General features: G+C 37.2%; 2 protein-coding genes across 3 annotated transcripts; both read right to left on the bottom strand.

Moving 5' to 3' along the window:
• Window positions 1–873: 873 nt before the first annotated feature.
• On the bottom strand, window positions 874–13,137 carry LOC132068734 (probable histone-arginine methyltransferase 1.3). Of its 2 annotated transcripts, none has more exons than XM_059462416.1 (15): window positions 12,843–13,137; window positions 10,871–10,933; window positions 10,240–10,342; window positions 9,158–9,313; window positions 8,492–8,595; window positions 8,263–8,361; window positions 8,074–8,143; window positions 7,114–7,210; window positions 6,282–6,336; window positions 3,541–3,624; window positions 2,913–2,990; window positions 2,218–2,321; window positions 1,963–2,135; window positions 1,707–1,837; window positions 874–1,262 (listed from the first exon to the last, which is right to left on the bottom strand). In XM_059462416.1, exons 1-15 carry the CDS (start codon window positions 13,029–13,031, stop codon window positions 1,173–1,175), a joined length of 1,596 nt encoding a protein of 531 aa, XP_059318399.1. In that variant the 5' UTR covers window positions 13,032–13,137; the 3' UTR covers window positions 874–1,172. The 2 variants fall into 2 exon arrangements, with proteins under 2 accessions (XP_059318399.1, XP_059318400.1); XM_059462417.1 differs by having other exon boundaries at window positions 9,158–9,301.
• Window positions 13,138–22,875: 9,738 nt separating this feature from the next.
• On the bottom strand, window positions 22,876–24,120 carry LOC132066473 (uncharacterized). The gene is made up of 2 exons (XM_059459779.1): window positions 23,920–24,120; window positions 22,876–23,595 (listed from the first exon to the last, which is right to left on the bottom strand). Exons 1-2 carry the CDS (start codon window positions 24,118–24,120, stop codon window positions 22,876–22,878), a joined length of 921 nt encoding a protein of 306 aa, XP_059315762.1.
• Between the last annotated feature and the right edge of the window lie 2,631 nt (window positions 24,121–26,751).

Genomic DNA, 26,751 nt, shown 5'->3' with positions numbered 1-26,751 from the left:
AGCGACGAGAATGTGAATGGCTGCATAATAATGTGAATGGCTCCATAATCCTATGATTTGTACTTGTTATTTATTAAATGAGAGTTATACGTATGTGTGTTTGTATACAGAGAGAGAGAGAGAGAGAGTAAAAGTGTAGTAGTTATAATGTCTATAATTACTTTTTGAGTGCTGTTTATATGTATATACTTACTTTGTTGTGTAGCTACTTCATTTGTAATGTTTGCTCCTTGTGTAAATATTTACTTTGTTGTGTAGCTACTTCATTTGTAATGTTTGCTCCTTGTGTAAATATTCTCTCCCGCCCCACTTGTGGCATCGCACTGGGTATATTGTTGTGTAAATATTCTCTCTAGTCCGTTTTGTTAGATTCTTTAACATTGTATATTACAGTAGAAAAAGCACTATTCTAGCCATTGAAATTCAAAATGTTCTTAGTCCATCACTATCCACGGGCGTACGTGTTCAACTTTTATATACTTCATATATTGACAGTAGAAAATATTGTTACACTATCAAGTCTCCTGAAAAGTATTGTTAAACGTCTAGTTGTGATCTTCATTTATACACCCTTATGAAACAAAGCCAACAAACGCTCACACTTCACTGAAATCTTCACATACTAGTTTTCCTAAATTCTTGAGTTGAATGTCCCTGTTCTAGTTTTTATTTTTCCCACAAGCTATTATGCCACGTCCCTTATGCGTAAATCACCTGGACCAAGTTCTTCGTTCAATGTATATAGTAAGACAATTTCCTTCCATTTCAATTTTGTTGCATTTGGAGATTGTGTAAAGGAAAAGAAAAACGAGTTCCATATTTCCTTAATAATTATACTCCAGGAAAAATGTGACATGAAACCGGTCTAACCTGTAGATCCGGCAAAGAGGGAGCATCACAGCCTTGCGCAGCTGAAATAGCCATTTATATCAAGCTGGATACAAAAGCATCCTACATGGTCAGGTTGAAAGTGCTAATGGAAGATAATAAATAGTACATGAAACAAGCTAATAGCACATGAGCAACGATTTACAAGCAATCAACTCAGGGGGGAAATGGATAAGTCGGAACTTGGCAGGATTAAAATTTTGTATTCTTTATCTTAGCCAAGCACTCTAATAATACAAAGAGGTGATTATCGAGATGCACATCCCTTAACTTGGATATCATCATCAGAGTGAATGTAGCTCTGCGCCAGGATTTGGAGAAGGTTGTTGGACTGGGACTGAGCCATCCTCATCCTGAGGTTGTGTTAGTATGTCCTGTCCAAGATAGAAAAAACGACTTGAGCTCTTCACTCCAAGTGTTCAATCGAGCGACAACAGCTAAATAATGACAAAAATAGCGGCATGAAAGCTATCCACAAAAAGCTAGAAATGTGCTAAATTGCTAATATCATTTCCATGGAGTGCTCCTTAAAGTATCTATATACATAGGCAAACCAACAGATAACAGGCCAGGCGGAGGCTCTTCAAAGTCAAGGATTAAAGTCAAGTGTAAACCTACTCAAGCTCAAGTAGCTCAATATTGCACACTACCACTCACATTAAGGTATGGTTAGATACAATCTTAAAAAGTGTCTTCGTTGAGCCTCAAAAAATTAGCAGCAGTTTGAAATCCTTGAGAAACAGCTTAAAACCAGACAAGTTAGACATGTGGGAGAGGAAACCATTGTTTAACCACTATGACAGAAAAGTCGGCAATACCGGGTTTTGTAATAGCTGATTAGGTTGTTGATCTTGTGCCAATGAGTATGCCTGTGGTTGGGACATCCTGTAATATGGTTCCTTCAGATCAAGTTTTCCAGATGACGTTTGGAGCATATCTCCAACAGCAGCTATTCAAATTGATCAATAATATGTTAGATTCTTGAAGAAATCTATCAGCAAATTTGACTTCACAGGTTAAAGAGATCAACAAGATATGATTCAAATGCTTCAAACGACAATCATAAAAACCTACCAGACAATGTTAGGTAAATGGTATAACTTTGTGCTTTGTGGGCAACCAGGCGAAAGTGGCCAGTTATCTCCTGTCCTGGCATGACATAAAGTGGCTGTGACAATACACATCGAAGCTGATACCAGTGAGTTGTAGGTGCACCAGGAGCAGTGGTCAGCCACCTTGGTACAGTACTGTGGAAAGAAATAATGCAATTTAATCAAAGTAGCAACAGCAAGTCCCAGCACCAATGATGCAATAAATACAAATGTTTACCTTCCATTAAATAATACATCAAACCAGCAAGCCAGGCCATGAATTCTAGTGCTAGTAGAAGATGTAAATCTCAATGGGATCTCAATTTCATATAAATCTTCTTCCTGTAATATATATGTAGAAAAGATCATTTTACTCAGCATTATCTTTCAAGAAATTCTGGCCAGTATGTATGAGTAATTCCACCACAGCAAATTACATTTTACTCAGCATTATCTTTCAAGAAATTCTGGCCACTATGTATGAGTAATTCCACCACAGCAAATTACATTTTACTCAGCATTATCTTTCAAGAAATTCTGGCCACTATGTATGAGTAATTCCACCACAGCAAATTTTCCCCTATCACCCCCCTTCCCCCACCAACCACCACTCGACAAAGTAGGAACTTTGTTCATTTTAAGAGTCATGACAGCGCATAAATAGTGTATAATTATCCTCAAAAATAGAAGGAAAAGCTAATATTGCTTCCATTAACTTTGTAGGTCTGCTGATTATGCTCTTCTTTCCTTGTGAAATAAACATTTGTCTTTACATTAGAAAGCTATCTTAGATTCCTTTACATTGAATCTGTAGGATTACCTTTACTCTCCGAGAAAAACAAGGATTACATTTACTCTCCGAGAAAAACATACTCAGAAAATGTCTCTCTCAGCTCTAATTTAAGACTTACAGAGTGAATTTTCTAGTAATACCTTTATTGAAGTGAAGTTAATCACATGAGATATAGCAGGAGCTACCAATAACCTTGGATCAAAAGCATCAACCACGGGCTGCAAAGAACATGAACATCCAAAAAAGTGAGTGAATCTAAAGGTAACTCATACAAGTTTGGGAAACTATTCGTACAAATTTAGGAAACTAAATAAAGGACATCGGGGTGGAGGAGGGGGTAGGTTCAGCACATACAATTATGATTTTGACAATGAAATTCAACTTGAATGCTGAAAGATGCTTCTTAACACAGTACATCAAATTAAGGACCATCAATTCAAGCCTTGCTTAAGAAATAATGTGAGCATGAGCTGGTTTATTTTCTACCTTCTCTAAGAGCTGATAATTTGTTTGTTCTTTAAAAATTTGTTTGTTCAACAAGATAGGCATTCATGAACAAGATAGGCATTTATGAAATGATGCCTAAAATTCTGAGGTTTAATAGTACAATATTATATTTTAGAATAGACTGCACATTCACGAATTCTAGTAACAAAACAGCATGAGAATCATGAAAAGACGGGACTACGGAAGTAAAACAACTAAGACTGTTTTAAAAACTTATAAGTCAAAGTGAATAATTCAGAGGCCAAGATGTGCAAGATTGACCTGAGAAAAGTATCCTTCATATGCAGATCTTTGCAAGGGTGTCAAATCAACCCCAAAATAGCTCTGTTGATGCCAAAAAATAGCCTGTATGACAAAGTAATCAAATTAAAATCTTTTTCAATATGAAATTTAGTAGGATCATTACAATAAGATTCCATCTCTATAAATATAAAATAAGCCTTCAATGGATAATATTTTTAGACACTAATGGGCAAATAAAAATTTTGGACACTGGTGTGTGCATGAGAAATGTGGCATCCATACACAAGATTTATGTCTAAAAGGCTTCATGCATGTGGCGGCTTTGAACAAGTGACAAAGGACCACATACGCTTGGCATGAGTAAAGCCAAGTGACAAATAGTCCTGACAAGTGGTAAAGAACTTATTAAACTTAAAATGAGAGGCCATCATGATATCCTATAAATAGCCCAAATGATAAGCCAACTGAGTGACGTAGCTCAACGGTAGAGGCGCATTCAAACGGAGTAGTCGTCGCGGGTTCATTTCTGCACTAAAGCAGTTGCTTATTCTTTCCAAACCCCACTTGTGGGATTAAATTTGGGTATGTATGTTGCCCAAATGATAAGCCACCATAGTCATCCATGAAGCCCGATGTGTATTTACTCAAAAATAAATTATTCTTTATTGTCAATTTTCCCTTTGTTTTTTCCAACAATATTAATTGTCGGTAACATTGTAATACATTACAAAAGATTTTTATCTACGACAAGTGGCTTGTATGGAAACGAATTTTTACTTTGGACAAATAAATTTGCATATGAAAATGTGGCATCTAGGCACACCTTTGGCTAAGTGGAAAAACTGGTTAGTTATGTAGCAGCCAACATGCAATCATTCCTATAAATAGGCCATTATCATTTCATCACAACACACCACAAATTTGCCTAAATCATTATGTCTTAGCCCAATGATGATTCCATCTGCATGGTCACTCTCTCTCTAGCTTATCATTCATCTCCTACAATCATTATCCTATAAACAACAACAACCTCTTAGTCCTAAACAAATTGGGTTGGCTATATTGCACTTCATTCAAGCTCAACTCATATCATTATCCTATAAACAACAACAACCTCTTAGTCCTAAACAAATTGGGGTCGGCTATATTGCACTTCATTCAAGCTCAACTCATATCATCATCCCACCAAGTAAAATAGAAGTTATTAAATTGGTTTAATCTCTCTCTCTCTCTCTCTCTCTCTCTCTCTCTCTCTCTCTCTCTATATATATATATATATATATATAACGACAATAATAATAATAATAATAGATGTTCTCCCACAAGTCTAAAACTGATTCCCAACTAGTAGATATCACATGGATCTTTTTCTTCCATTGTGCCCTATCTTTAGCTAAGTCTGCATTGATTTGTAGGTATTTCGAGACAACTTCCTTCCACATAATTTTAGGTCTATCCCTTTCTCTTTTAACACCTTCATATTGCAGAGTATCACACTTACAGACAGGTGCATCTATAGGTCGAAGCAAGACATAACCACACTATATGCGGGCTGGCGAATGCGGTCATTCTTAATCGGCTTAATGCATATGCAACCCCCTAAACTTGCCCCTTTTTTCCATTTTGGCACCTCAACTAAGTGTTGTTCCCATTGAACCCCTGAACTTGGCCTCAAGTGTGTCAATCAAACACAATCCAACTTACATAACATATATGGTGAGTTTCATTTTCTTTAGCCTTGCGCGTGAACATCAATCACATCCTACGTGGAAAATTCAATCAATTAAAACCCCCCATGCATTTTAATTATACACATCATTAAAATATGTGTATAACGACCTTTTTTCAAGAACCAAGCAATTCGGCCAACCAGGAATTGAAGACCAGCCTTTTGAGATTGATTTTGAAGCTTTTTTGGGATTCTGGAATAACATAATAGGATCTGGTGTTGCTTAATATTTTTGGCTTCTTATTTTCCAGTTTTGGTTTCTTATTTTTCAGTTTTCAGTTTTAGTTTCCAATTTTGATTTCTTATTTTCCAGTTTTGTTATTTGATTGGTTTAAGTGGTGCTTCTTCACTTGTATAACACAGTAGCACACTTCTTCCTATCTGATGTGTATAATTAAAATGGGTGCGGCGTTTTAATTAGTTGAATTTTCCACGTAGGATGCGATTGACCTTCACGCGCAAGGCTTAAAAAAAATGAAACTCACCATATGTAAGTTGGATTGTGTTTGATAGACACACTTGAGACCAAGTTCAGGGATTCAATAGGAACAACACTTAGTTGAGGTGCCAAAATGGAAAAAAGAGACAAGTTTAGGGGGCTGGATGTGCATTAAGCCTTCTTAATCTTATCTATTATGTATGATCGCAAATCCATCTCAGAATCCGCATTTCTGCAAGAGATCATTACCCTATATAAAATGTTAATTGTTCCTTCTCCTTTTACTTTACCGAACTTGTTGCTTTGTTTATTTAAATTTTAATGTTGTTGTTCCATCATTGAGGAAGGCTCGTTTAGTACTGGGGAACTTTCACATTCCCGAGTATGAAACAAGTGAAAAGTGGCTTTGCATCTGAAAATTTGGCATCTATGCATGAAGCCTTTAGCTAGGTGGCAACATTCTTAGTGAATGAAACTCCTCTCGTATATCACCCACCATCCTATTCTAGAGGGGAAGAGCCCCAGTTTAAAAACAAAATGTTATAGAGATAGACCTAGATAGCAAGAAGACAGTGATATGATCATATGTACCTTATTTGCAATTTCCATGTGCAAATATTCATCACTGAATGGTGCCATGTGTATTCTACAAAATAAATAGATCATATAATAAACGACAAAGTAAAAAAGAATGAAAATATTACATACTAGTAAAAAGAAAGAGAATATTACATACTAGTTTATGCATCACAAACTCACGAGAGGCTTGATAGAGGAAGTGGAAGAAAAATGTTTCTTTTAACAAAGAAGTTCGAAACACATGTGAAAGCAATTGAAAATGAAAGGCAATTGAAAATGAAAGGAAAAGACTTTTCTTTTTGGAGAGTGGGCTTGGGGGTAGGGCAGCTTGGATAACTGGATCATATGACTACAAAACATAAAAAGCAATTAGAAGCAGCGGATAGAGATAGCAAGGCTGAAAAAATGTAGGAATAATAAAGCATAATGCATACATGAGGCTAAGGAAAGCAATTGCTTGGAGGGGAAAATGGGCCGCGGCACTGAAACATTTTCACGGATACCAGACTCAGAATTAAGCTTGTAAGCTCCCTGAGCAAAAAAGGATAATAAAGTACATAACTTGAGCTTCCACGTCAATTTTAGTTATAATATCGTACTCCGACCTCCTAAATCATTCACGGAAGGAACAATCTGATAGCTTGTGCTGGAAAGAAAATAGTCTATGATACAAAAATCTATTGAAAAATAATGTGTCAAACTTCTGGTGCGAAAAATAAAGCACCGAATCCGGGAAGAACAACTATTAGAAGCAATGAACCTCATAAGCAAACTACTAACTTCATATATGATTTGACAAGGCAAGGCTCCTCAAAAGTCAACTGCTGACAAGAAAAAAAACTACCTTCCCACTGTAGGAAACATTTTTCCATTTGGAACTAGAAAACGGTCTCTTGCAATCACATAAGACTCCAGCATTCTTTCATTAACTAACAAAGTACCTGCAATGTAAAATCAATGTGTCACAACGTAAAATCAATACATTTCAACATTTAGAAACAAATTAACTTTAACTTCCACTAAAACCCAACCCTTAGTGAGATGATTTATAGTAATACAAATATTTATGGCTTGTTTTAGACCACAACTTTCAAAAGTCTTTCCATCTTTCTTAAACTATGTGTCTAGTGAAAGTGCATCACATAAATTGAGACGAAGGGAGTATAAAAATACATCCTTTCATGGTCATGTTATATGCATCTGCTATTGTTGCATGAAACTTTTGAGGAAAATTTCGTCTCTCAACAGAAATAAAGGACCCTTGCATATATAGAAGCAGAAATACAGACAGAACCAGGGGCATATGTTAAAAGAATCCCATAAGACAAATACTGAACTACGAGAATTCAAATACATATTTAGCTGCAGCTCAAAATGCAGTAGAAGCGTTAAAATCAGTTTCCAACATGCAAGCTAGCAACTTAACATATTTCCCTGGTTTATGCATTCAACTTCTGGAGAGTATTAGAATTGTTCCTTGCACATAGGCACAATTCAACGCCTTCTAATCTTTTTTTCTCCATCACATATTGCATAAGCAGTTATTGAAGATGTTGCTGTCGTGTTTTAGTATATTCTCCAGCTTTGGTACTAGAGGCACTTGAAACATGTAATACCTACAAATTCCTTGAATTCAGTTCTCAAATAATCAATCCAATATTTGATATATAGCCATACAATGTTCAGATAGAACTTTAGCAGTCAACCAGGGGTTTAATTTAACAAAACTTGCAGCATTGTCTAAGTATATGCTCACATTGCTCTATCACACAAGTTTCATAACCATCGAAATAAATAAGCTTACCCATTGGCTCGGAGATTAAGATATCGGCTTTCACAGGTAGCTCTACTTCTTCAACCTTCCCTTTGATTACCTAAACATTCACAGAACAGAGAAACCAAAAATAATGAGCAACCTTAGCAGCAAGGATACTGAAGGCATAAGTTGTATAACGTTTCTGAAAGCCATCAGAATGAGCGAATGTATACTTACTGTAATTCTCTCACTCAATGATGGATTTCCTGCAATAAGCTTTTTCGCATATTCAGCCATTTCAGATGCCTCTATTGCATAAACATGCTTTGCACCAGCCTGAGAGGGTTTTTATCGAAGGGGAGGAGGGATAGGAAGGAGAAAATACAGAGTACAAATATCAGCGAAGCGGCTAAGCTATGGTTCATATTATTCAACGAGACCTCATGCATTGGTTCAAAAAGATAACCTGAGCTGCAAATAATGACAAAATACCACTACCAGCTCCGACATCAACCACTACACGACCAAGAAAATCAGCACGGTTCTCAATTACAGCAGCATAATAGGTTCCTGCAAGTTCCATATTTACCATGTCAACCTTCGCATAATTGGAATTAAATGTTGTATTGCTCCTCCTTATGCAATAGGCCAACAGTTAACAACATTCTAGGATAAAATGTATGTGCAAGCTTCTCATGATACTAGATGAGCCTAAGTACGCATTTGAATAATATTTGAGTTGAAGTTGTAAAAAGAAATGTTAGTAGATGAAGTTGAAAAAGCGTCTGCATGAAGTTGGTGCTTCGACATGAACTACACTTGGAAAAATGTTTGTCAAAGTTAAAGATTTGTAAGTGGAAGTTGAAAATTTAATAAAAATACATTTGAAATACACCATCAGATAACTATTTAAACATTTCACTTGAAGATCTAATAATATTTCACTTGAAACCGAGGACTTCATGGCCAAGTTACTATCTGCAAATAATTTTTTTTTTACAAAGAAACTGCAAATAATTATTTCAGTATTTGAAATATTTCAAAAAATTATTTCATGGCCAAAACAGGCTTAAAAAGTCCTAGGTCATGATACAAGCGAAACTACAGAAAAGACCAAAGTTCAGAACATTACCTGTCCTTACAAAATCCTGCAACATATTTTGCTGATGCAATAGTTGCCCATAGTAGTGAAAATACATCTTAGCAGAAGATGCTTCAATCTTTTCATCAAATTTACTTTTTAAAGTTGATACTGCTCCATTTGGCAGAGGAGACCCTGAAAGAAAGACTAGCAGAAGTTACAATTATTCTTCTTCTCCTTTTTTTTTTGGACAAGTTACACAAATTTGTGTCAGCATTATTGCTCAAGTTTATTTTCAAAATTCCATTAGCCCAGTGCTGCTAATGGACTGAATCATGAGTTCAATGTCGTATGATAGATTGCACAGTGTTTAGATCCACAGAGTAGCTGAAACATCCAGACAAAAAGAGAAAGAATAAATATGCTCTTAGATGCAGCAATTTAGAAGTTCACTCATGCATCAAAATGGCAACTAGCACACTACATTCTAAGTTTTTGACAAGAGATGTATCGATTTCTTCTTTCTTTCATTTGTCGATCAGTAAGAGCAGTACAGGTAAGTATTTTCCGAAACTAAGAATGAATAAACACTAACTAGACAAGTAAAAATGAAATGTATATGCAGAAATTAATCTAGAAATTTCTGAACTTTACAATGACTTCCTAGTAAGCTAAACAGAGCCCACAAATTAACTTTTTCGGGTAAAACTGATAACTCAAACTTATGTCATAGAGTAGGACAAATTAATGGAAAATGATATCCAAATTCAAGACAATAATAATAATGTGGACTACCAATGCTAAGATCATAGTTAAAGCTTATCACACAGAAACAAGAATGCAGATTAAAGCTTATCACATAGAAATTCAGACGGCCACACAAAAAAAAATATCCTTCTAAAGAACATACACTCACTATCCTTATCCTTAAAATACTCAACAATTATCCTGATCCACATTATCAAGAACCAACACTGCATCAAGTAGAAGACTGCTCCAAAAAAAAGGAGTCATCACTAACATTTCAGCCAGAATTCAAGAACTATTGAAGAAACTAATGAAGAGAATGTGACTGTACTCCACAAGATGTGCAATTTAACTTTTAAAGTAATAACAGACATGTCAAAACAGACCTTGAACAACCACTTCTGTCTTCCATTGCTCAAATGCACAATGGAAGGCCCTAGTTTCCTCCTCGTTTCTAAATTGAATGGAGATTCCCCTGGAATAGGCTTTCTGGTTCAAAAGACCAAAGTCAATGCCATTGGACATTAATATGACAGCAACAAACTTCACAACATGAACTCCAATTAAATACAAATAAGTTGCACCTTCACCTTTGACAGGATAAGGTGAAGTTACAAGGGTAAAATACGCACATAAACAGTACACTTATTTTCAATATTAAGATGGACAGAATGTGCACTATTACATGTTTACGGGCATACACAGAGTTGATCTTAAAGGAGCATGAAGCCAGTAAACCTTCAGTAGATAATCATTTAATACTACTCCAATCATGCTAGCTAATCTGTATCCCTTATCAACCAAGAAACAGGTCCCAACTAGATTTAGTTTTTCTTTCAGATAAAATGAAATACATATGCAGCATTCAACAATGAAAACTTTGTCATCTCAGTAGATGGCATAATAGCTCTAGAAATCCTCCTCATGCGAGTAGGAATTCGAAGCATTTCGGCTATTAGCAGCTTAAAGACAACCAGTCTGTCCAAACATCAATTATTTTATGCTATCAACAAGTACCTCCTTATTGTCTTCAAAAGCTTCAGATACGCACAGAGACTCTGCAGGTCCTAGCCTGAATACCTGGAAATACAAAGCAGAACCAAAAGTAAGACAATGCCCCGAATTAAGCTCAGGCAGCAAACAAGTTCCGAAGGAAAATCAGTAAGAATATCATCTTTTTTCTGCTAAAAATACAGATAAAATCAATGTAACATGTCATTCTCTTTTCTTGCTAGAAAACATGAGAGAAAAGGTACAAGCATGATAGCCCGAATAAACTACTCCTCCATCCCAATTTATATGACACTCTTTCCTTTTTAGTCAGTCCCAAAAAGAATGACATCTTTCTAAATTTAGAAACAATTTTGACATCTTTCTAAATTTAGTAACAATTTGACTTTAAACTTCCCCTTTTACCCTTAATGAGATGATTTATAGCCACACAAATATCTATGGCTTATTTTAGACCACAAGTTTCAAAAGTCTTCCTTTCATTATTAAACTCTGTGCCCAGTCAAACACCTTCGCATAAAATGGGATGGGGGGAGTAACAAAATTGCGGCATCTAACTAAACATATAGATTGAGTATACGTGTGGACTAACCATAATTATAAATTTTAAAAAAGAAACGAGCACTCTCACATAGAACTAAACAGATATAGATTGAGAATTCCCCTGCAAGCAGAGTAAATACTGCATCCATTTCGAGTATAAGTTTGGACTGCATCCATTTCGAGTATAAGTTTGGACTTATCACAAATATAAATTCAAAAAAAAAAAAAAAAAGCTTCAACTATTTATAGTACAGTGACGAAATTCACCTCTGGTTAGTAACAAAAAGAGCTAATGGTAAAAAAAAACACCTAAAGTATCACTTTTTTGCGAGTTTCCTATCTGAACTATCAAGTGTTTGCATTTCCTACATGAACTATCAAGTGTTTGCATTTCCTACTTGAGCTATCAGGTGGTTGTGTTTCCTACTTGAACTATCACTAACTATTTATGAAAACACACCTCGAAATTAATGAGTCAACTAGTGTTTCTGTTTCCTACCTGAACTATCAATTGTTTGTGTTTCCTACTTGAACTATCACCAACTATTTATGGAAGCACAACTCGAAATTAATGAGTCAATTGTGTGACCAAATTTTACGAGGTGTGTTTTCATAAATAATTGGTGATAGTTCAAGTAGGAAACGCAAACAATTGATAGTTCAGGTAGGAAACGCAAACAATTTGATAGTTCAGGTAGAGAACGCAAACAATTGATAGTCCAGGTAGAAAACGCAAACAATTGATAGTTCAAGTTGAAAACGCAAACACTTGATAGTTCAAGTTGAAAATGCAAACACTTGATAGTTCAGGTAGGAAACTCGTAAAAAAGTGATACTGTGTGTGTTTCTAACAAAATGCATAAAACATGAAGACGATAATACTACCAAACTAAACAGAACTCTAACTAGTATATATCTCATAACATGCTACTTTCGAGTATATATAAGTTAAAAAATAAAAAGCTATTTATAGTACGGTGACGAAATTAGTAACAAAATGCATAAAACATGAAAACCTAAATACTACTCCAAATTAAACAGAATTATAACTAGTATTATCTCATAACATTGCGAATTTCAATTAATTTGCGACATGCCTGTCAAGTTCGAAGATCGAATAAATTCAAAAAAAAAAAAAACTTCAACTACTTATAGTACAGTGACGAAATTCACCTCTGATTAGTAACAAAATGCATAAAACATGAAAACGAAAACATTACCAAATTAAACAGAATTCTAACTAGTCATTGCGAATTTCAATTAATTTGCGACATGCCTGTGAAACTCGAAGACCAAATAAATTCAAACTTAAAAAAAAAAAAAACTATTTACATTAGTAAACAAACATGAAAACCTAAATACTACTCCAAATTAAACAGAAATGTAACTAATATTATCTCATAACATTGCGAATTTCAATTAATTAGCGATATACCTGTGAAGTTCGAAGATCGAACACAATGTCGGTACTGGATTCGGACTCTTGACCGAATCGGAGCTCCGAACCCGACCCGACCCGAGCAAAAACCGGTTCGTTTTTAGAAAACGAAGTAGATGATGAAGAAGATGAAACCTCCGAAATCGATAAAACCACAAATTCGTTTTGTGTTTGATTTTTCTCCATTAACACAGCAATTTTTTAACGGAAATCTTCGAATAATTAGTTTATCTAAAGTATCAAATTATGATAATGAGTTAGGGTTTTGAGTGCGCTTGGAGAGGGAAGGAGGAAAGTGATGAAATGAGAAGGAAAAGTATATAAAGGTTCGCTCAGTCCAAGAAATTTAATGATTCGGTGTGGACGGTAACAGGGGAATATCGTACAACTGATGGTTTTTGACGAACCATCTTAGACGTTTGATTTGACTTCTAGTGGGACCCTTTTGTACTGGAGATCTAGCAAAGATTTCCATGGAAATCAAATATTTTTCACTTTATATGAAATTTTGAAATTGAATTTTGAAGTTGAAGGTGGAGATGAAATTGTGTTTGGTTATAGTTTTTGCAAAGAGTATTTAGTTGTTTGAATATATGAAAAATAAAAAAAATGAAAATAAGGTTGTAGGTGTTTTCTATATTCTAAATACAAGTTTAAGTCGTATTTGAAATTTTCATGGCTAAAAATTAATTTTCAAATAAAGTGAAAAATTCTCATGGCCAAACGGGCTCTTACGCTCTCCATCCACGGTCTTTTCTTTTAAGCCAATATTAAAAAAATAAATGACACATTTCTATATTTAGTAATAATTAAACTTTAAAATTCTCATTTCAATTTTAATAAAATAATTTCTAACTACAAAAATTCTTAACTTATTTTAGATTAGAAGATTAAAAAATCTTCATTATTTTCTTAAAATTCGTACTCAATCAAACAACATCATATAAATAAATTGAAACGGAGGGAGTAAAAGACTAGCATGCTAACTCTTCACTGACTAATTAAGGGAAAGGCTAAGAAGTGCCTCTCACCTATAAGAAATAGTATATAACTTTGCCCCCTATTTTTAATTTAGTCTTAAATATGCCTTTATCACTAGTAGAAGCTCAAATTTCCCCTCAATTATGAAAAGAATTAATTTGACCTTTGTTTGAATTTAATCCCAAATACGTTCTTATCGGTGAAAAACTTGCTCAAATTGCCTCTCATAACCAACAAAATGCTACTTAACGCTATTTAATCTCACTTAATGTTACTTAACACTAGCACTACTTAGCTTGTTTTGTCAAGCTTTTATAAAGTGCTTTTAAGTATATTTTTTTCGAAAGTGTCCTTTTAAAGATGAACGGTTCTTTTAAGTGTGTTCAACACAAACCAACATTACTTAATTTTTCTTAATGCTCTTTTTTACTACTACTTAATCATGTTCTGTTTTTTCTTCTTATTTAATGCTGCTTAACATTACTTAAGTAATACTTAACGGGCTCCTCTTCTTCTTCTTCTTCTTCTTCTTCTTCTTAATCCTTCACCTCATTCTTCTTATTTAATATTCCCTTTGATCCATTTTATTTGTCATGTTTTTTTCACGCCCTTTAGAAAAAAATTAACTAATACAGTAATTTGACTAATCTAAATCCTTATTTATTCTTTGATCTTAATTAATATACTTTTTTTTCCACCACATTAATCTTTCTCCACACGTATTGAGAAAGGTACAGGTAACTAATAATTAATTATATTAATTTTCTAAAATGATAATTATTTTGGATAATCTATTTTTAGCAAGGATAACAAATAAAGTGGACTGCGAGGAAGTACAACCTAACACTGCCTATTCCTACTTAATGTTATAACCAATACTTAACGTTACTTAAACCAACAGCTGCGGAGGTAGTTCGAGGTAATCGTCAAATTCAATATGGTATGAACCTTGATTACTACCCGCCTGTAACGAAAGATGGTCGGAAAATAGTTAGGATAAACCCTCAAGAAGTAGAAACTGAATATTAGAAATGGGAAAATGCCCTAATTGGACATGTTTTGGGAGGCACACCAAGTTTCAAAGGTATGCTCAAATTCATTTACGGTGTTTGGATGTCTCAACTCCTAGGGTATACTTGCACGATGAGGGGTATTTCATTTTCTTGTTCAACAATGCTGGAGACAAATCATCCATTATGTAGAGTGGCCCATATACGTTTAATAATCGACCTATGATTTTAAGGAATTGGGTGAAGGATTTTAAGTTCCAACCTAAAATGCTAAGGATTATCCCCCTATGGGTACTATTTCCTAGACTACCTTTATACGATTTGGCAGAGGAGAATTTGGGAAGGATATCCAGCTACATTGGGAAACCTATATGTGCTGATAGATTAACTGCAGAGATTGACAGGATTTCCTATGCAGGAGTTCTCGTAGAGGTGGATATTTCTCAAGAACTTCCAGATGAGATCTACATAGAGAAGGCTGATGGTTCAATTTTAGTCCAAGAAGTTGATTATGAGTGGACTCCAAAGTTCTGCTATGACTCTATGAAATTGGGACATGAACATGGAGACTGCAAAAAAGAGAAAGTGGATCCTCAGCCTGATCCTGCCCCCAAACGCAGAAGGAACAGAAGAAAACCACTACCACCTCAATGGCTACCAAGAGACATCCAACCAGCTGGGGCTAGCACTAGTATAGAGCCAAAAATCCTAGACAAGGTGGGGATGGAAAAGAAGGTGCTTCACCATGATGATTTCCCTGCTTTAACTACAAAGAGTAAACAGAATACCCAAACTGATCAGCAACTTAGGAAGCAGAAGCAAGCTTGTAATGTATCTGGAGCTCAACGTAACAGCCAGGTTGCTCCTAATGCTACTATGGGAGAATTAAATATGGAGACACACAGGGCTAAAGCACCTGATTTAGTCCCTACCACATGATTTACAACTCTTGGAACATTAGAGGGCTTAATAAGCCCTTTAAGCAGAAGGAACTAAAAACTTTCTTGCTAAAGAATAAGGTGGATCTTATGGGATGTTTAGAGACAAAAATAAAGGATTATAAAGTTGAGCAGATTAAAAGAGTCATTGGGCAAGAATGGCATACCTATGCTAATTATCCTACCACCCTTAATGGTAGGATATGGTTGATCTGGAAACATAATGTAGTGGATGTCACTAAATTATCTTCATCAGCACAAATGCTACACTATCAAGTGCAGGACAAGGACTCCCCATTCATATGTTTAATGACTTTTATTTATGGGTTTAACATTGCTAGTGCTAGGATGGAATTATGGAGCCAATTGAGAACTCTTGCTCCTAATTGTACCATGCCATAGATAATATTGGGTGACTTTAATGCTATACTCTCTCAGGAGGATAGAGCCAATGGAGAGCCAGTGCAACTTCAAGAAACAACTGATTTTCAAAACTGCATAGATGATATTGGTGTGGAGCAAATACTTAGAAGGGGCAATCACTTTACCTGGTGTAATAAAAGAGATGGACCTGAGAGGATTTATACTCATATTGACTGGGTTTTTGGCAATCCAGAGTGGTTCATTCACTATAGTTATATAGATTTCTTAGGTCGTGGCTATTCTGATCATTCTCCCATATTGTTGAACACAACCACCACTTAGACTCAACTCAGGAGGCCTTTCAGACTATTGAATGTGGTTATGCAGCAAAAAAGCTTTCGAACATTATTAGAAACTATATGGAAACAACATATCTCTAGTTGTGCTATCTTTAGTGTCTGGAAGAAGCTACATATGGTGGCACATCAATCAGGGCAAATGCAAAAAGAATACTCGTCTATTGAAAAGAAACTAGCACAGTATAGAGTGAGACTGCAGGAAATTCAGGAAGCAATCTCTACTGATCTATTAAACTAAGCACTAATTGTAGATGAAAGAGATGTTCTAAAGGATTTAGGGAGGTGGGAAGCAGTCAATGAGAAAGTCCTAAAGCAGAAATCTAGAGCAACTTGGATAAATCATGGAGACAGGAATTCCAAGTACTTCTTTGCTCACTTGAAAGCTAGACAAGCTAAAAATAGGATCTCTTCTTTCTATAATGAGCAGGGGGTTAAGCTTACTGACCCATCTCTTGTTCAACCGGATTTTATTGGTTTCTTTCAAGCATTCTTTGGGGCAAGCAGCTGACATTATGCCTTGTATTGAGATATGCATTGCTAGAGATAGCACTTGCTTGACTCTAGCTTAGCAACAACAACTTCTCCAACCAGTTACTGCTACAGATGTGCTAAAGGCACTCAAGAATTTGCCACTTGACAAAAGCCCAAGTATAGATGGGTTTAATGTAGAATTTTTCAAAACTTATTGGGAGGTGATAGGAGAGGAAGTCACTGAAGGAATTCTAGAGTTCTTTTCAACTGGTAAGTTGCTAAAAGCAGTGAATATTACCACAGTGACACTGGTACCTAAAGTGACTGCTCCTTCATATGTGAAAGAATATAGACCTATAGCATGTTGTACCACTCTTTATAAAATGATCTCTAAGATACTCACTGCTAAACTAAAAGAGGTAGTTGAATGTGTAGTAAGCCTATCCCAATTAGCTTTTATAGAAGGGAGGGATATACTGGACAATGTTCTTATTACACATGAGTTAGTGAAAGGCTATTCTCATAAGGGGATTTTAGCCAGATGTACAATTAAGGCTGATATTAGAAAGGCCTACGACTCGGTTGAATAGCCCTTCTTAAAAATGGTATTACTGGAGTTTGGCTTCCCCTCAAAGCTGGTAGACTTAATCATGGAATGTGTGACGACTGTGCAGTATTCACTACTAGTGAATGGTGGTTTAACTCCTCTGTTCAAGGCAAAGAAGGGGCTTAGGTAAGGAGACCCTATGTCTCCATACTTATTTGTCTTGGCAATGGAATATCTGCATAGAACCCTGCAACAGCTTAGGCATAATCCCCAGTTCAATTATCATCCCAAGTGTGGCAAATTAGGCATTATACATATTTGTTTTGCCGATGACCTTTTAATGAGCTGCCGAGCTGATGAAACTTCCATAAAACTGCTATTCAACACCTTAAAACATTTTTCAGAGGTATCAGGCCTGCATGCTAACATGGAAAAAAGTTCCTTATATATTGCGGGGGTGACTGATCAATTGAAAGAACAAATGCTGCAAGAACTCAACCTTACGCTAGGTGAATTACCATTCAAATACTTGGGGGTTCCACTCTCAACTAGAAAGTTGTCCATCCACCAATGTTTACCTATGGTGGAGAAAAGGATAGCAAGCATAAAATCTTTGGTCCTCTAAATTTCTTTCATATAGTGACATACTGCAACTTGTGAAAAGCATACTATTTGAGATACAAACTTACTGGGCACAGATCTTCCTATTACCAAAGAAGATTATCTCTATGGTGAATGCTATATGTAGAACTTTCTTATGGACTGGAAGCAACAATTGTTCTAGGAAAGCCCTGGTAGCATGGGAGACTATATGCAAACCAAAAACTGCAGGGGGGCTGAATGTACTTGATCTTCTCACATGGAATAGAGCAGCAATTTGCAAGCTATTATGGGCTGTGGAACAGAAAAAGGAGAAACTCTGGGTGATATGGGCACATACATTTTACATAAAGACAAATGAACTGGAAACAATGGCAACTCCAAAGCAGGCTTACTGGATTATGAGGAAGATATTTGATGCAAGGAAGTGGATAGTTGGTAACTCCTCTCTGCACTCTACATTGTAGACTCTAACTGATTCAGGAGGATTTAGCATCAAAAAAGGGTATGTCTCTATGATGCCTCAATTCCCAAAAGCAACTTAGAGCAAATTAGCCCTCAACAAAGGGTTCATTCCCAAGTATCACTTCATTATATGGATGGCACTGCATAGAAGGTTATCTACAGCTGATAGAGTGTAGAAGTGGGGCATTAATGTGCACACTGATTGTGTATTATGTAACAACCAATTGGAGGAAACCTTTGAACACATATTTTTTGATTGCCAATATTCAACTAATGTGAGGAATACTATATTGAGATGGCTTGGCTACAGCAGGACAGTCAGAGATTGGAACCAATAGGTTCAATGGTTAAACCAGAGAATGAGTAGCAACAGGTCAATAGCTTGCATATTGGGGTTTTTCTTTGCTGCAGCAGTTTACCAAGTATGGGCAGAAAGAAATAGTAGGAGATTCCAAAAGAAGGCCACTGGCAGCATTCAGAAAATCAGAGTCATCATTATTTAGCTGCACATTGAGGGGCAAAGGCATAGCAAATGGCAAAGGATACTGCAACAACTCAATTCTTTTCCTATTTGAGTCTAAAATTGCTGTGTCATTACATTAGAGATCACATTTACTTTATTTGTACATGAATGTATAGAAAGCTAGATGTGAGAGCCAGTTCTGAGTCCAAATAGAACTAGTAGATTTGTACAGATGACATTTTTGGTTGAATGAGAAAATCTTAATCTTTTGACAAAAAAAAAAGTTTGAGAAGTTTAACCAAAAGTTAATTTTTGGGTAAACGTGCCTGTAGTCGAATTTCGATAGTTCCATCAGGTGCAGAATGTTATTTATGACTTAGTCTAGTCATTGATTCAGTTCTCGAGAGGTTCGGGTGTGATTTGGGTGGTTGGTTGAGAAACTAGCTTTTGGTATGATTTAGAGTTGACCACTGTCTACATCGGGTCAAGACGGTCCCGTTTGGATGTTTTGAGAGTTCGAACAGGTTCGTATGATGATTTTGGACTTGTCCACAAATTTTGGTTAGATTCTAATGAATTTCGGATGTGTTTGGGTTGGATGGTGTTTGTTTTTGGTTTCGATGCAGTTTTGAGCAAAAAGGCTACCATAATGAGCAAAAAAGCTTTGATTTATGCTTCGATTGAACCGTTAGATCCGTATCGTAATTTCAGAACTGTAGCAACAAAAATCGCGGCGTTTAGCCATCGTATGAGGGAGATATGGGCATTTTACTAAAACGTTACAGTGCAGAATTTTCTGGTGTGTTTTGCGAAAATTACGAAATTGCCATTGAGATCGTCCTTTAAATTTCCGAGTTCTTCCAAAAATTGAAACAACCATATCTCATTCATTTTAAGGCCAAATGAGGTGATTCAAAAGCTTAACTTGAGTGAAATTTCACAAGGAATCTTTTGGAATTATCAAAAGTAAGCTTTGAGATCATTATAGCACCAGAAATGGGTCGGATAGCTGGGCATTTTCTTCTTATTATTTGCTTGGGGTTTCTCACAATCTTAGAAGCTCGATCTTGGGAGACTTGAATAGAATCTTTCAAGAATTATCATTTGGGTAAGATTCCAAGCACCTTTTTATGATTATTCCATTGTTTAGTAGGATTTTTCATGCTAAGACTCTTGAATTAAGAGAGGTAATTTGGGGATTTGAAACCCTAGGCTTGAGCTTGGTTTTTTTTCAATTAAACATGAATTAGTGGATGGATTTCACTCATTTTTGGTATATAGGCTCCATAAGTAATGGGTAAACTGATTTTGAACTAAATTTCCTATTTTGCCCTTCGTGGCTTAGCTTCATACTTTCGGAAACTTTTTGGGTTCGGATTTAAAGTAAGTCAATATGGGTACCATTGGATTTGTATGACTTTCTAGATTAATAATTTGACCTTATTGAACCCGATTTTCTTACGAAATGACCATTTCCTCCCTTGAGGTTGGGAATGGGTTTTGTACTAACTTTTTGATCTGAAATTCTTCTAAGACTATTATGGGTATCCTTCGAATTCCCTCATTTTCCCTATTCCATGAGTTAGGGTTTGGGACTTGATTAGGAATATGGTTATTTGGGTATTTTCTTCTTGATTCTAATTTCATAGCCGGATATGATTAGACTTTCATTATCACGAGGCACAAAGGAAGGGTAATACCAAGGTTTGACTGTTGGAGATTTACCGTTCGGCTTTCCAAGTAGGTTATGGTTTATCCTATGGTGAGACTTCATTTAGCAAAGCATATGTTTAGACGATATTGTCAGAAAAAGCATGTAAACCTTCGGGTATGAAGTTGGGTTGAATATTGTCCTAGGTTAGGCCCTGTTGTGTGATAGGGGTTAGCCACCCCATTGTGTTGTGATTTCTCTTGTTCTATTATTTTTGGCTTGATGCCATGTGGAGATAGGAGATATTGGAGACCATTGATATATCTTGACCATGATATTGTAGTATCTTACTTGTTGACGTTTGATACGAGGATAGTGTTCTATTATGGCTTATTGTGTAGCCTTTTTCATGATATTGTTGGTGTACCCATGCATGGTACTTGTGATATTGATTTGATTATTGACATTGAACCCATACATTGCACGCATTTTCATCATTCATGATATACTATTGATACATTGATAATACTTGAGAAAACGCTGTTATGAGCTGCGCTCAGTTGGATGAGAGTGACGTGAGGACCGATGTTCGATTGGTTTTTTAGAATCGAGGATGTGCGCAGTGATTGTCGAGGTTGATGCTCGTGAGGTAGCGGTTGCCAAGGTTGTTGCTAGAACCGTGAGGTACATGGACTTTGCGGGTCCCCCATGGGTTGTGCTACCGAGATGTGATGTTCCCTCATCGAAGTACATGTGTACACTGCATATGCATTACATTCACATTTCATACATTATTGCATTGCACTATGGCTTCTATTGCTGTATTCTTGTGATGTATTTGTGATATACAGATTCAAACTGAGTATTTGAGACTTGGCGCATTTGGGTTTGGATGCTAAATATAGATGATGACGTGTACTTGGATTCTGGCTTGTGTTTGACTTGTACCTTGTTGATTTACCTGTTTATATTACTTTATTGCTTTTATATGTGTTAGCTAAATTTAGTCGGCCTATGATACCTACCAGTACTTGTTGTTTGCACTGACCTGCACTTGCTTCATTCTTTTATGAATGCAGAGTTCCGGGTAGGATCGACCTCTGCTTCTCGTGGCTAATAGTGGTTCGAGAGTTGCTGCTTCAAGTCTTACAGGGTGAGCACGGGGACATCCGCCGCCTTGGAGATTTTTCCTTTATTTATGTCTTACTTGATAGTCCGAGACATATTCAAACTATTGATGTATTTTATTACTTTCAGACTTGTAGTATCTAGTTAGAGGCTCATGTATGGTTCGACCAGACTCTGGGTGGATTTGATGTATTTCCTTACTTCCGCATACTTCTATATCAGTATTGTCAGACTTACGTGATTTTGATCTCTTCCGCTTGTTTATTTGTTTATTCATGATTTTACGATTATTGGGATAGGGGTTTGCCTACTGAGGTGGGAAAGGTAGGTGCCCACGTGACTTAGCTAAATTGGGTTGTGACAGCGTGATATTTCTAGAGAGCAACACCCTCCTCAAAAGGGAGGAATTCTTAATGACACTATTCTGAATCCGAAGAATGGGGGATGTGGTGTAGATTGTGTTTATGCTATCAGTACTCGAAGTGGTAAAATACTCCAAGGTGGTGAAAAGAAGGTAGTAAATCTCGCGCCAGTTGCTGAAGAAGAAGAGTTGCAGTTTGATGCACGAATTATTCTTTGAAGAGGTTCCCACAGAAATTCCAATTGTGGAGGAAGTTGCTGATATTCCAGAGGATTCGAAGATGACTGATGGCAAGAGCAAGCAGACTGTAAAAAGGGCTCTTCACCCTTTGACTCAACTTTTCAAGTCTAAATCTCCCTTTCCTCAAAGGTTGGTGAAGAAGACGGAAGATGCTAAGTTTCAGAAATTTTATGATCAGTTAAAGCAGTTGGCATTGAATTTTCCATTCTTGGATGCTGTTAAGGAGATGCCTAGATTTGTGACATATTTGAAAGATCTGCTTGCGAAGAAAAGGTCTGTGCAACATGAAACTGTGAGTTTGACTCACACTGTGAGTTATATTATTTCAACAACAACAGTCCAAAAGAAGGGAGATCCTTGGGCATTCACCATTCCTTGTTCTATCGGGTGTTTTGATTTTGCTCATGCTCTGTGTGATAATAGGGCTAGTATAAATTTAATGCCACTTGTTATTTATAAGGAATTAGGATTGGGGATGCCTAGGCCTACGACTATGCGATTACAGATGGCTGACAGATCTTTTAAGAAGCCAGTTGGCGTGGTCGATGATGTTTTTGTGCCGGTTGGTGACTTTTTCTTGCCTGCAGATTTTGTAATTCTTGACTGTGCTATTGATCGTGATATTCCCATTATTCTTGGGATAATTATTTCATATATTAGACTGGTCTCCCGAGTAGCCTCCTCAACGGGACGATTCATCCACTGAACCTTCACTGACACTATCTCTTTAGACCTCAACTTACGAACCTCTCTATCTAAGATGGCAATAGGCTCTTTCTCATAAGACAAGTTCTCATCCAACAAGACTGAATCCCAACGAATAATGTAAGAACCATCACCGTGGTATCTATTCAACATAGAGACATAAAACACCGGGTGAAAACCTAACAAACCTGTATGCAAAGCCAACTCATTGGATACCTTCCCCACACGGCTAAGAATCTCAAATGGACTGATGAACCTAGGACTGAGCTTGACCTTCTTCCTAAGCCTCATCACAGCCTTCATGGGTGAGACCTTTAACAAAACCTGCTCCCCAACCATGAACTCAAGATCTCGGACCTTTCGGTCCACATATTCCTTATGTCTACTCTGAGCTGGTAAGAGCTTAGCCTGAATGACCTTAACCTTGTCTAATGACTCTCTCAGAAGTTCAGTAACCCATGGCCTTACCTAAAATGTATCAAACAACCTAATAGGAGATCTACATCGCCTTCCATAAAGAACCTCAAACGGAGCCATATCAATGCTTGAGTGGTAACTATTATTATAAGCAAACTCTGCCAATGGTAAGAACTGGTCCCAATGACCACCAAAGTCAATCACACAAGCTCGGAGCATATCCTCGAGGACCTGAATCGTCTGCTCAGACTAACCATCTGTCTGAGGGTGAAAAGTTGTACTGAGATGTAATCGAGTGCCCAACTCGGCCCGCAAGGTCATCCAAAACCGGGATGTAAACTGCGTGCCTCTATCAGATATGATTGAAATAGAGACCCAATGCAAATGAATAATCTCACATATATAAATCTGGGCTAACTTCTGAGCAATGTAGGTAATCTGAACTGGTATGAAATAAGCAGACTTAGTCAATCTATCAATAATGACCCAAATCGAATCAAACTTGCGCAAGGTCTTCGGAAGACCAACAACAAAGTCCTTGGCTATCCTCTCACACTTCCACTCAGGAATAGGCATCCTCTGAAGTGTACCTCTGGGTCTCTGGTGCTCGTACTTAACCTACTGACAATTTAGACACAGCGAAACAAACTCAACAATATCACGCTTCATCCTATCCCACCAATAGTGCTTCCTCAAGTCACGGTACATCTTGGTAGCACCAGGATGAATAGAGTATCTAGAACTGTGGGACTCCTCCAGAATCATCCGAATCAAGTCATCAAAGCGAGGAACACAAACGCGCCCCTTAATCCTCAAGACCCCCTCACTATCAATCATGGCCTCCTTGGCCTCACCACTCAAAACCTTATCACGGATCTTACACAAACTTGCATTCTCGAATTGCCTTGCCTTAATCTGCTCTAGAAACAACGATCTAGCCTCAACACAAGCCAACACTCTACCTGAATCAGACACATCAAGCGTTATGAAACTATTAGCCAGAGTGTGGACCTCCATGACTAACGGACGCTCCGAAACGATCAAGTGAGCCAAACTACCCATACTTGCTGACTTCTTACTCAAGGCATCCGTTACCACGTTTGCCTTACTTGGATGATATAAAATGGTAATCTTATAATCCTTAAGAAACTCCATCCATCTCCGCTGCCTTGAATTAAGACCTCTCTCAGTAAACACATACTGAAGACTGCGATGATCGATTGAAACCTCACAATGGACACCATAGAGATAGTGTCTCCAAATCTTCAAAGTAAATACTATCGCTGCCAACTCCAAATTGTGAGTGGGATAGTTCTTTCTGTGAATCTTCAGTTGTCTGGAAGCATAAGCAATAACTCTCTTTTCATAAATCAACACAACACCGAAACTAGAACGAGAAGCGACACAATAAACCACAAAATCCTTGCCTTCCACTGGCAATGCTAGAATCAGAGCTATAGTCAATAAATTCTTGAGCTTTTGAAAGCTCTCCTCACACTCGTCGGACCACTGAAAAGGTACTTCTTTCTGAGTCAAACGGGTCAAATGCAAAGCTATAGAAGCAAACCCTTTCACGAACCAACGATAATAGCTGGCCAAACCCACGAAACTGCAGATCTCTGTCACTGAAGTGCCTAGCCCAATCCCTCACTACCTCAATCTTCTTAGGATCCACTATAATCCCCTCCTTCAAAACCAGATGACCCAAGAAAGATACAGACTCCAGCCAAAACTCACACTTGGAGAACTTGGCATATAACTCCTTGTCTCTCAGCAACCCAAGAACAATCCTCAAGTGTTTCTCGTGATCCTCCCTACTCCGCGAGTAAACTAGAATGTCATCAATGAACACTATCATAAAAGAATCAAAGTATGGCTTAAAAATGCCATTGATCAAATCCATACTAACAGCTGGGGCATTAATAAGCCCACAGGACATAACAAGAAACTCATAGTGCCCATATCGAGTCCGAAAAGCTATCTTAGGAATATTTTCGGCTCGAATCTTCAACTAATAGTAACCCGATCTCAAGTTTATCTTACTAAACACAGAAGCCCCTGAAAGCTGGTCAAATAGATCATGAATACGAGGAATGGCTTACTTGTTCCGAATGGTGACTTTGTTTAAGTGGCGGTAATCCATGTACATCTGTATAGTCCCATCCTTCTTCTTCACAGACAGTATAGGAGCGCCCCAGGGAAGACGCTCGATCTGATAAATCCCTTACTTAAAAGATCCTGAGCTGCTCTTTCTAATCCCTCAACTCTGCTGATGCCATCCGATACGGCAGGATAAAAATAGGGTGAGTCCTTGACTCTAAGTCAATACAAAAGTCAATATCACGATCGAGTGGCATACCTTGAAAGTCTGCGAGAAAAACCTCCACAAATTCACGCACCACAGGAACTAACTCTAGATATGGAATGTCGATGTTATCATGAATATGCGCCAAATAAGCCAAACACCCTTTATCAACTGACCTTTTGGCATGAAGGAAAGAAATGATCTTCTTTGGGGAGGGACTAGGATTACCTTTCCACTCAAGTCTAGACATACCCGGCATAGCTAAAGTGACTGTCTTGGCATGACAGTCCAGAATCGCATAGTAAGGAGCTAACTAGCTCATACCTAGAATAACATCAAAATCTACCATGTTAAAAATCACTAAATCAACCCATGTACCATACCCTATAACTGTGACAGTACAAGACCGGTATACTCTATCTGCAACAACAGAGTCTCCAACTGGAGTAGATACATAAATAAGGGCATCAATCAAATCACAGACCATATCAAGACCCATGGAGAATGTGGAACCCGGATGAAACAACACAGAAGCCATCCAGTGACAGACTGAGACGTTACCTATAATGACTGCATCTGAACCCTCTGCCTCTGATTTGCCAGGAAAGGCATAGCAATGAACCCGTCTACCACTAGCCTGCGAATTTCCACGATCAACCTATCCTATCTGAGCTCTATCCATATCAGGCTGATATCCACCGCGCCCCCGACCGGGACCGCCTCTCCGCGTCTTGGACGCCACCTCTACCACCGTGTGTGACCATTACGCCCGGTCGAAAGATCGTTCCCACCATAAGATCCTTCTCCTCTAGCTGATGAAACTGGAGCTTTGGGTGGCTGATACTGAGCACCCTGGACACCCTGTCTAAGTCTGGGATAATTTCTCTTGAAATGCCCCTGTC

The sequence above is a fragment of the Lycium ferocissimum genome, chromosome 8 (assembly GCF_029784015.1).
Source record: "Lycium ferocissimum isolate CSIRO_LF1 chromosome 8, AGI_CSIRO_Lferr_CH_V1, whole genome shotgun sequence".
Taxonomy (NCBI): domain Eukaryota; kingdom Viridiplantae; phylum Streptophyta; class Magnoliopsida; order Solanales; family Solanaceae; genus Lycium; species Lycium ferocissimum.
The sequence above is the reverse complement of the archived record's forward strand: the minus strand, read 5'-3'. Positions and strand labels throughout refer to the sequence as shown.